The sequence below is a fragment of the Pelodiscus sinensis genome, chromosome 21 (assembly GCF_049634645.1).
Source record: "Pelodiscus sinensis isolate JC-2024 chromosome 21, ASM4963464v1, whole genome shotgun sequence".
NCBI classification, from domain to species: Eukaryota; Metazoa; Chordata; order Testudines; family Trionychidae; genus Pelodiscus; species Pelodiscus sinensis.
In genome coordinates, this window is record NC_134731.1 from 18,409,340 (window position 1) to 18,420,641 (window position 11,302).

The window sequence follows — 11,302 nt, forward strand, 5'->3', positions numbered from 1 at the left end:
GGGGCTACTCATGGTGCCGGCAGGTAACAACTCACCTCCTGCCAGGGACCTGCCACACGCCCCCAGTGGCCTGACATCTGCTTTCCCTACCAACGCCCCCAGCTGGCATGCGAAGCCAGTGAAATCCAGGCAGAGCCAGCGAGAGCCACATGGAGAGCAACCCCCGTCCCTGGCTGCGTGCCTGCGTCTTTGCCAAATGCTCCGAAACCCTGAGTCGCAGCTCTGGCAGGGCCATCCTGGGGCAGAGGGATCCGCACATGGCGTGCCAGCTGTGTCGTACCTCCCTCACCCCCCGACTCCTCAGCCGCGGGCCTGGCTCAGCTCAGAAGCAGCATATCCCAGAGGCCTCCTGGTTTTCCAGACACACACGTCTCCCGTGCGGAGGGAAAGTCCCTCGCTTGTGCCAGGAGAACTCCCCGCGGCTGCACGTGACTTCCAGGCATTGCTCCGTTTCCCGCTGTGCCGGCAGGGATGAGAGAAACGTTCTGAGTGAGCTTGGCTTGCTCTGCCTGCTTGTCATCCCCCCGAGACCCTGCAGCAAGTTTCCCTTTTCTTCCTCACTCAGCTCCTGCTGGGACTTTCTCCCCTCCCCTCCCCCGCTCAGGAAATTCCGCTCCCTTTCGCTTTCGCTCAGCCTGGGAATTGCTATAAAGGGAGCCCAGCCTGTGGGTGCCAGTGCCGCAGCGGAACACAGCTCAGCCCTGGCTCCGGCTTCGCTCATCCTCCCTCCACAGCAGCATGAAGGTCTCCGTGGCCGCCCTCGCCGTCCTCGCCAGCGCGGCCTTCTGCTCCCTGGCCTCCTCCGCCCCACGTGAGTCCAGCCTCGCTCTCGGAAATGGCCATTTGGGAAGGGAACCTCAGGCTTGCTCTTTGGATGGGGGGGCACTTCCCCTGGGGGTACCACTTCCCCCCACTCGCCTCCAGGCTGCTCTAGCTGCTGCTGCTTTCCCTCGTGTAAGCACGGCCAGATGGGCCAGACCAAAGGTCCATCCCGCCCAGTGTCCAGTCTGCCCACAGCGGCCAACGCCAGGTGCCCCAGAGGGAGGGAACAGAACAGGGAATCATCTAGCGATCCCTTCCCTGTCCCCATTCCCAGCCCCTGACAAACAGAAGCTAGGGACACCATCCCTGCCCATCCTGACTAAGAGCCATTGATGGACCTAACCTCCATGAATTGATTTAGTTATTTCTTGAATGCTGCTAAAATCCTGGCCTTCACCACATCCTCTGGCAAGGAGTTCCACGGGTAGACTGTGCTGCATGAAGACATACTTCCTTTTGTTTGTTTTAAACCTGCTGCCTATTAAAGTGTGAGGGCCACAGCCTGGAGCAGGTGCTGTTGGGGGGTTTCAGGTGAAAAAAGTGAGTGGAACAGGACAGGATCCGATGTCAGAGGTTGTGTGCGTGTGGGCCACTCTCTGAACTGGCAAAAGGAGGAAGCCACTCGCTCCAGGCAAGTTTCAACATGGTCAAATTTATCTAGTTCTTTTTTGAACCCTGTTAAAATCCTGGCCTGCACAACATCCTCTGGCAAGGAGTTCCACAGGTTGGCTGTGTGCTGGGTGAAGTAAAACTTCCTTTTGTTTGTTTGAAACCTGCTGCCTATTAATTTCATTTGGTGACCCCTAGTACTTATGTTATGGGATCCAGTAAATAACTTTTCCTTATTCACTTTCTCCACAGCTGTCATGATTGTATAGACCTCTGTCCTATCCCCCATCCCACCATGCCCCCCTCCCCCCGCATTGGAACTCATGTTGTCTGTTTCCATCCTTCAGTGGGATTGGACAGACAGACCTCCTGCTGCTTCTCCCACTCGGCCCGCCCCATCCCACGCAGAATGGTGCTGGGTTACTACGACACCAGCGGCAAGTGCACCCTGCCTGCTATCGTGTAAGTACAAGCTCCCGCACCCAGGGAGCGGCTGGCAGCGGGGGTGCAGGCTTGTCGAGGCCCGCTTGTGTGCCCAGCCCTGCGGCGGATGGCTGCCTGCCAGGGGCACCGTTTGCTCAGTGTCTGCCTGCAGTGAAATCCCTGCGGCCGGGCCGCTTGTGCTGGCTGGGGTGTGCGGGCTCAGCGGGGGTGCTGTGATGGTTAACCCCATGACCCCAGTCTGCTGGCCCGGGCCAGCCACGGTACTTTGATTCCAGCTTAGAAACACCTGGGTGTGGGGCAGGACAGCACAGGGCTGCTGCTCCTGGGTCCAACGGGGGGACATCCGGGGGTCCCAGGTCCCTAAATCATCCGTTGCAGAGCCCCCTGCCCAGTGCAGACTCTGAGAGCCAAGGGTTCCTCTCCCTGCTGTAAGAGAACAGGCCAGCTAGAAGGGATCCCCAGGGCTCCGCCTCTAGGGCCCTGGGGTGGGATCTACTCCCCCCCGGGGTGATGGGTGTGGGAGGGGGCAGGAAGGGAGGTTGCGGGAGTGCTTTCCTTCGTCGACATGGCAGCTGAATTGGGGAGGGGACAGGCCAGATGTCCCAGACCAGAATCAGTTTCTGATGGCGGATCCTTCAGGGACCGGCTCTCCTGGCTGCCCGGCAGGCGTGGGGAGACTCTGTTCCCTCTCTCTAAGCCGTCTCTTTCCTGTCCCGCAGGCTGATTACGAAGAAAGGCCGGCCCATCTGTGCTGACCCCGGCGAGGCCTGGGTCCAAAGGCTACGTGACCAGCTGGATCGGAACTGAGCCGCACGGGGCCCGAACTCGCTGCCTCGGTGTGCTATGGTTACCCCAGGCCGCCCCGTCGTGCCGGTGCGGGGGCAAGCAGGCGATTCCTGCCCCAAGGAGCTGGCCAGCTGAGGGCAACGTTCAGCCGACCCCGGAGAGACCCCCATCCAGCCGACACAAGCAAGCCTTCTGCTGCTAACCCCCTTGCCACAGAACAGGCGCACGCTGGACCTGTGCCACAGCCTGGGAAGCTACTTAAGACGTGTCGCGGGCGCCACCGTTTTTTATCGCTAGTTCTATTTATGGGAGGCATCCAGGTGGTCACACGACCGCCCCTGCATCCCTGGGACAGACACAAACCAGCAGGCGGCGGAATGTGTTTGGGTCTCGGTGCTGCAGTATTAGGGGACGCTCGGGGGTTGGAAAATAAAATGTTTGGTGTAAAATCTCTCTGGTTTCCTTACTGCACATCCTGGCTGGACTGATCTCCCGTCCCAGGCACGGTCCTGGACCCTGTGCTTGCCTGGCTCACTAGGACCGGGCCTGGAACAAAGCTGACCAGCGCAGCACCAGCCCGTTGGGGAAAATTCGGCCCCATTGACAGTTTCCAGCTCCTCTCACAGGCACCTAGCCCCCCCACAGCACTTCCCCCGGCAAGCGCCACCCGCCAGGCACTGCACTACACTAGTTCCCGCCATACACAGGGAGGGCAAAGGGTTAACTCTCGGCCCCTGCAGACAGCACCAGGTTAGCAGAGACTGCAGGCGGGGAATGGGTTCAGCTGGACGCTCTTCTAGCAGGTAAGGATGGAGTTGGGAACCCGTGCCCGTGTGAACGTGCTCTGTCCATGTGAACATGCTCTGTGTGTGCTCTGTGCACATGTGAACATGCTCCATGTGTGTGAGCGTGCTCCGTGGGCAGGGCATCTCCTGGGGAACAGGGCAGTTACCCAGCCGGCCCATGGGCTACACAGCCACTGCCCAATAGCTGCACTGAATATTTTCCTGTCCCCTTGCCCCAGGGCTCTTAGCAGAGACTTGGGGTAGGAACTGGTTGGTTTCACTTGTCATGTCTACCAGGCGGGGCCTGTTGTTTCTGGGCACAGAGTCGTCGTGGGGACATGTGCATGGACATGTTGCATGGATCCAGGGTCAGATTAAGGGGGGGGCTAGCTGAGCAGCTGCCCGAGGCGCCAACCTATGGGGGGCACCTGATGGCAGCTGTAAGGGGCGCCGCGTGCCCGGGGGCCACTCAGCGCCCCTTAGAGCTGCAATCAGGTGCTGCGTGCCCGATCGCAGCTGTACAGTGTGCAGCGTGCTGGGGGGTGGAGCCGCGCATGCACCGTGAGCCTGGGGATCCGGCCTTGCATGGATCCACTCAGCCCAGCGTGCGTCTTAATGCCTTGGATGCTCCTATCCCCCCCGTTGTGTCCTCTCGCTGCCTACCCCTGCATGGCTTTGGATTTGCTCACCTCCTCCTTGCAGGTGAGACAAGGCAGCGTGGTCTAGTGATGAGAGGCAGGTGACTTTGGTTTGGAACATGTCACTTCCCTGCTCTCTGCCTCGGTTTCCCTATCTGTAAAATGCGGGTGGTGCTGCCCACACGTGTAAAATGCTCTGAAGTTGCTATACAATTAGATCAGGTTCCCCCCATACTAATAACCGCGTCACATGCTTCTCTGATGCTCACCCTTCGCTCACTCACCCTGAGCCAAGGCACTGTTGTGCACTTTCTTTGAGTCCCCTTTGAATCCAGAATGACGCTCCATTTACTGAGCTCTTCCACCCTTACTCATGTGACCGTGACCTCATCGTGCTTATTGCAGAAGGGGCTTGCTCCACAGTCACACACGCAATTACTCCATTGCTTTATCTCGCCACCCTGAATCCACATCCACTTCCTCCACATTTGCACGGGAACAAGAAGCAATGGGCTTAAACTGCAGCAAGGGAGGTTTAGGTTGGACATTAGGGAAAAGTTCCTGCCTGTCAGGGGGTATGTCTACACTACCCCGCTAGTTCGAACTAGCGGGGTAATGTATGCATACCGCACTTGCTAATGAAGCCCGGGATTTGAATTTCCCGGGCTTCATTAGCATAAGCGGGGAGCCGCCATTTTTAAATCCCCGCTGCTTCGAACCCCGTGTAGCGCGGCTACACGGGGCTCGAACTAGGTAGTTCGGACTAGGGTGCCTATTCCGAACTACCGGTACACCTCGTTTCACGAGGAGTAACGGTAGTTCGGAATAGGACCCTAGTCCGAACTACCTAGTTCGAGCCCCGTGTAGCCGCGCTACACGGGGTTCGAAGCAGCGGGGATTTAAAAATGGCGGCTCCCCGCTTATGCTAATGAAGCCCGGGAAATTCAAATCCCGGGCTTCATTAGCAAGTGCGGTATGCATACATTACCCCGCTAGTTCGAACTAGCGGGGTAGTGTAGACATACCCAGGGTGGTTAAACACTGGAATAAATTGCCCAGGGGGTTGTGCAATCTCCATCCGTGGAGAGATTTAAGAGCAGGTTAGAGAAATGTCTATCAGGGATGGTCTAGACAGTATTTGGTCCTGCCATGAGGGCAGGGGACTGGACTCGAGGACTCTCACGGTCCCTTCCAGTCCTGGTGTTCTATGGTTCTATGATTCTACACCAGATCTGCTTACTGCAACGCTCTACCAGCCCCTCACTCCCTACGCTCCTGGGGGTATAACGCACAAAGGAGATTTGTATTACTAACAAGAAGTATCCTGCATCCCAACAGTTCCCACAAAGCCCCTCGGACACCGAACCCCATGGAAAGCGGCCGTTCCCAAGGGGACAGCCGAAGTTGGACGAAAGAACCACATGAGGCAAACCAGGCCAAATTCTACTGTCGCTCATGCGTGTAAATCTCCAGCTGCTCCACTGGCCTGGAAGGAGTTCCTCGGGATTTGCACGAGTGTCAATGAAAGCTCAGGGTTCTTGTCTGAGGAGAGGTCCCACAGGCCTGACCCTAGCTGAGTGTGTCACTGAGGGTGTCCCCAGCTCCTGCTGCTCCCTTCCTTAAGTTCTCCCCGCTGGAAGTTTCTGTGTCCCAGACCAGCCAGTCATGTGGCTCAGGCCCCTGGCCAAGTCCAAGCTGGCTGAAGGCCATCATTCTTAAGGAGAATTCTCCCAGCGCAGGAGTCTGTTGGTTCAGTCTCCCCATCCCCCTGGAGAAAGACCAAATACAGGCTGGAGTCCAGCCTCATGTCCTCGGAGGGCCCATCACAGGCCAGGCTTACAGGAAAACCGAAGCCCTTGCTTTGAGCATGGAGCTGTTCATTCTTTAAGTGCCACTCATGGCTTCTGCTGGACCAGGGGTTCCCAACCTTTCTCAGTCCCCACACCCCCTTGGCTTTCAGTAACCCTTCCCGTCCCCCCATTCAATAGGAAAGGAAATACAGTCTAGACTCTAGAAACCACTTTTTTCTCTCACACGACTACTTTAGGAATATTTCAATTAGGATAATCTAGTTATTTACCAAATATTCCCCATGCCCCCTTGGCAAGCTTCGCGCACCCCCTGGAGGTACGCGTACCCCACGTTGGGAACCCCTGTGCTAGAAGGTCTAAATTAACAGACAGGGTCACGCTTCATATTTCCAGCTCCACTACAGCAGAGTGGTCACCTCGCTCCAAGCATAAAAAGGGTTAAAACAGCCCTGGGAGAGGGCTGTAGCTAAGGGCCAATCACGAGAGGCCTTGCAGCAGCCAATTACGGTCCAGGAGGGCTGTATAAAAGAGATGGCTGGCCAGACCAGCTCACTCTCATGCTAGCTCTGGAGGGAGGTGGGTCAAGCTGCCTGCTAGCCCAGGGAACCGGGGACAGAGCTATGCTGGGGAAAGGCAGGGAGATACTAGAGCTGTAGCAGGGCAGCCGGTCTGCCTCCTTTGCCCATAAGGAGTGGCCATGTCAGGCTGAAGTTTGCACCTGAGGCAGGGGCTAGATGACTACTGACAGTGGGACACTGAGGCCAGGTAGCTGTAGGGGCTTGTGGTTCCCTGAGGGGATGATCCCCAGAGGGTGGTGGCCCTGCCATGGGGCAATGCCCAGAGGGGAAGGTGCTGTGGTCTGAGGGGGTATGTGTGTCCTGCTACAAGGTGGAGAACAAACAGGTAAAGCAGGTGAGATGCCATCCAAAAGGGGGCGCTCCAGGGCTCAATGAGCTAGTTCCCTGAGCGTCCAGCAGGAGGCGCTGGGGCAGCGCGGGGCACTGTGTTCCATGCACCCCACTACAGCGGACACATTCGGGGTCCCAGGCTCTCCGGGGGTTGGTGTCTTGCCCTGTTGTGCATAAAGCATATCTGAATTCTGCATGTTCCTATTCCCAGGGGACGGTGGGGCACAGAGGACAGGCATGGACCCCGCGCAGGGCATTTGGCCATTCGCTCTGACGAGGCAGGGCTGGGAGAAGATGCTTTTGGCAGGCGTGACTCACTCCGGGACCTTGCTCTCCGGGCTGGGCAGGAAAGGAGATTTGTCTCCCCGGGAAAAATGGCAGAAAAGGACTCTCCCCCTCGCCCCCCAATTTGTTGAAACTGCTCAATGAAACTGGGCCACCTGACCAAAGGAAGAAGGGAGAGCAGCAAAATACAGACCCTGGGCTTCAGAAGAGCAGCCTTTGACTCCCTCAGAGAACTGATGGGCAGGATTCCCTGGGATGCTGACATGAAGGGGAAAGGAGTCCAGGAGAGCTGGCAGTATTTTAAAGAAGCTTTATTAAAGGCGCAGCAAGAAAAGCAAATATGGTAGGAGACCAGACCGGCTTCCCAGGGACACCCTTGGTGAACTTAAACACAAAAAAGGAGCTTACAAGAAGTGGAAACCTGGACAGATGACCAGGGAGGGGTATAAATGTCTAGCTCTCGAATACAGGGGAGTTATCAGGAAGGCGAAAGCGCAATTGGAATTGCAGCTGGCAAGGGATGTGAAGGGGAATAAGAAAGGTTTCTACAGGCTGTGACAGACCGGGCCGTGTCTGGGCGCAGCTGAGGGCGTCCGCTCAGGGCAAATTGCTCAAATCCGGGGCTCCTTACAGCCCCCAGACTGGTGACCTCTCCAAACAGGCCACAAACCAGTCCCACAGAGCGCTTCAGCTGCCTGCCTGAAGCCTCACAAGCAAAACCCCTGACACCCCAGCAGTATCCATGCCCCAGATGGTCCCGGGCCTCATACACCCAATCCCACCTATCCCGAACAAGTTCTGTCCGGTTCCAAGAAACCAGCCACAGATCCCTGGTCAATTTACCCTCTGGACCTTACCACAAATCACGCTGGGCCAATCCTTTAGAATCTATATCTAAAGGTTTATTATCACAAGAAAGAAAAGTGTGAGAGTGAGGTTGTTAAAGGATAGTACGTTACATGCACCGAATCTCCCAGTCCTCGATGCAGGCTCTAGCAGAGATGTTACAGCTGCTGGTTTAAAAGTTCTTGTTGCGCATCCTAGGATCAGGATGGGTTCACCGGTCTTCCGGGCTCTTCGATCCCTGCAATGCTGCCTCTGGGATGAAGTGCTGAGCTGAGAACAAAATGGCATCGACCACATGGCCTCTTTATACCCCCTTCCTGGCCTCTTCTGGTATGTAGCAGGTCACCTGGTCCTCAGCCTCTCTCTGCTGGCAGCTCTTAGGTCTCCGCCCTCATGCTTTAGGTGTGTCCTTGGCCCATCGAGTGCCATTGTTCTACAGGGCCTCGCTAATCAGCCTGTCCATAGCAATGCTCAACCACATTCAGAGAAATATTCAGCTTCCACACAGATTACAGATTCCTACCTATACACACAGACATTATACACTCACATAAATAGTGTACACAGGATCAGCAAACAATAAGCTCCCATTCAATACCCCACGTGGCCCCCCTTTATACCAATTTCTGGGGCCAACACCCCCACCTAGGGGTGCAGCAGCGATCTGGCTGCTTCCCTCCAATTCGGTAATGTGACACAGGCATGTTAGCAATAAGAGGGTGATCACAGAGGGGGTGGGGCTCCTACTTGATGAGGGAGGTAACCTAGTGACAGGCGATGTGGGAAAAGCTGAAGTACTCAAGGCTTTCTTTGCCTCTGTCTTCATGGACAAGGTCAGCGCCCAGACTAATGCACTAGGTAACGCAGTATGGGAAGGAGGTGGCCAGCCCTTGGTGGGGAAAGAACGGGTTAGGAACTATTTAGAAAAGCTAAACATACACAAATCCATGGGTCCGGACTTAATGCATCCGAGGGTACTGAGGGAGTTGGCAAATGTCATTGTGGAGCCTTTGGCCATTATCTTTGAAAAGTCGTGGAGATCGGGAGAGATCCCGGATGACTGGAAAAAGGCAAATGTAGTGCCCAGCTTTAAAAAAGGGAAGAAGGACAATCCAGGGAACTACAGACCAGTAAGTCTTACCTCAGTCCCTGGAAAAATCCTGGAGGGGATCCTCAAGGAATCCATTTTGAGGCACTTGGAAGAGGGGAAAGTGATCAGGAATAGTCAGCATGGAGTCACAAAGGGCAAGTCGTGCCTGACCAATCTGATTAGTTTCTATGATGAGGTAACTGGCTCTGTGGATGTGGGAAGTCAGTGGATGTGATATAACTTGACTTTAGCAAGGCTTTTGATACGGTCTCCCACAATATTCTTGCCAGCAAGTTAAGGGAGTATGGATTGGATAAATGGACTGTAAGATGGATAGAAAGCTGGCTAGACTGTGGGGCCCAATGGGTAGCTCGATGTCAGGTTGGCCGTCGGTTTCTAGCAGAGTGCCCCAAGGATCTGTTCTAGGACCAGTTTTGTTCAACATCTTTATTAATGACCTGGCTGAGGGGATGGGTGGCACCCTCAGCAACTTCACTGATGACACTAAGCTAGGGGGAGAGGTAGATACGCTGGAGGGCTGGGATTGGGTCCAGATAGATTAGAGGATTGGGCCACAAGAAATCTGATGAGGTTCAACAAGGACAAGTGCAGAGTCCTGCACTTAGGAGGGAAGAATGCCAAGCATTGGTACAGGCTGGGGACCGACTGGCCAAGTAGCAGTTCTGCAGAAAAGGACCTGGGGATTCCAGTGGAGGAGAAGCACACTGTTGACTCATCTCCAGCCCTTGTAGCCAAGAAGGCTAATGGCATATTAGGGGGCATTAGGAGGCGTATTTCCAGCAGCTCTAGAGAAGTGATTATTCCCCTTTATTCGGCTCTGGTGAGGCCACATCTGGAGTATTGTGTACAGTTCTGGGCCCCCCACTACAGGAAGGATGTGGATGCATTGGAGAGGGTCCAGCGGAGGGCGACCAAAATGATTTGGGGGCTGGAGCATGTGACCTATGAGAAGAGGCTGAGGGATTTGGGTTTGTTTAGTCTGCAGAAGAGAAGAGCGAAGGGGGGGGGGATTTGAGAGCAGCCTGCAACTCCCTGAAGGGGGGTTCCAAAGAGGATGGAGAGAGGCTGTTCTCAGTGGTGGCAGAACAAGGAGCAATGGTCTCAAGTTGTTGTGAGGAAGGTCTAGGTTGGTTATTAGGAAAATCTATTTCCCAAGGAGGGTGGGGAAGCGCTGGGCTGGGTTCCCTAGGGAGGGGGTGGAATCTCCATCCCTGGAGCTGTGTAAGTCCCAGTTTGACAAACCCTGGCTGGGCTGATTGAGTTGGGATTGGTCCTGCCGTGGGCAGGGGGCTGGACTTGGTGAGTCCTGAGGTCTCTTCCAGTTCTATGATTCTATGAAACTGCTCCCCCCCAGCCCTGAAGCGGGGAGAGCTCAGATTTGGGTCCCCACATTTGGGGCTGGCATCTCAGCGAACTCCCCACACTGCTCAGAGAAATGGCCTGGGGCGAATTGCTGTGCAGCCAAGAGCTGTGCGGAGGGGAGATGCCCTAGCCGGGGGTATCCGATCGCTGGGCCCGGGGGCTCCAGACCCGGCTCGTGCTCATGAGCTCAGCTCATGACAGTGGAAGCGCCGCAGCGTCCCGGAGGGGTGGGGAGAGGCTGCTGTGGGCTGCCCTGTAGTGACGCGCTGCGTTGCTCCGGCCAGTGGGGAACGCACTGTGGGCTGGGCTGGCTCCTAAGCGCGGGACGTGGCCCCCACATGCCGCATGAGGAAGCAGGGAGGGGATGAGGTCAGTCCCAGCGCTGTTCCTCATCCTCCCCCCTCTCTCCAGCGCGGCTCCACACAGCTCCGTGGCGGGCGGCTCCCGCTCTGCAGCTCTGCCCACAGGCCTGTCTTTGGGGCGGCCAAGGGAGCTGGGTGGAGCGGCTGGTCCCAGGCAGGGGAGCCGGGATCAGCGAGGAGTTAGGGCCTGGGGGGTCTCAGCTGGGCTCTGCCTGTCAGGAATCAGGCAGGGAGAGATGTGGGGCTATTGGAGAAGGCCCAGGGGAGGGCGGCTGAGGGCGGCCATTGGGGAAACTGCCTGTCGGGGGAGGGCACGCTCTGCCTAGGGCGGCTGTGGAATTGCTCGTGGGAGATTTTTCCGAGCAGGCAAGACAACCGCCTGTCAGGGCTGGGCTAGGTGGGGCTCGGTCCGGCCGCGCATGCAGGGGTGGGACCAGACGACCACTCGAGGACCCTCCAGCCCTGTGATTGTGACCCGAGTCCCCGTGTCCAGGTGCCATTTCCTGCATTCGTGAGGACGATCAAGCCACCAG

The 11,302-nt window shown here is 56.5% G+C and overlaps 1 protein-coding gene across 2 annotated transcripts; it reads left to right on the forward strand.

The window, feature by feature from the left end:
• Window positions 1–224: 224 nt before the first annotated feature.
• LOC106731489 (C-C motif chemokine 4-like) lies at window positions 225–3,123 on the forward strand. Of its 2 annotated transcripts, XM_014569926.3 has the most exons (3): window positions 258–811; window positions 1,779–1,893; window positions 2,595–3,123. In XM_014569926.3, the coding sequence occupies exons 1-3, from the start codon at window positions 739–741 to the stop codon at window positions 2,680–2,682; spliced, it is 276 nt and encodes a 91-aa protein (XP_014425412.2). In that variant the 5' UTR covers window positions 258–738; the 3' UTR covers window positions 2,683–3,123. The 2 variants fall into 2 exon arrangements, with proteins under 2 accessions (XP_014425413.1, XP_014425412.2); XM_014569927.3 differs by lacking the exon at window positions 2,595–3,123 and having other exon boundaries at window positions 225–811; window positions 1,779–1,897.
• Window positions 3,124–11,302: the final 8,179 nt, after the last annotated feature.

Excerpts from the sequence above, each read along its gene's own strand:
- LOC106731489 (XM_014569926.3), top strand. The coding sequence starts at position 739 with ATGAAGGTCTCCGTGGCCGCCCTCGCCGTCCTCGCCAGCGCGGCCTTC. Across the intron at positions 812-1,778 it reads CCTGGCCTCCTCCGCCCCAC|TGGGATTGGACAGACAGACC; the intron begins GTGAGTCCAGCC and ends TCCATCCTTCAG. Across the intron at positions 1,894-2,594 it reads TGCACCCTGCCTGCTATCGT|GCTGATTACGAAGAAAGGCC; the intron begins GTAAGTACAAGC and ends CCTGTCCCGCAG.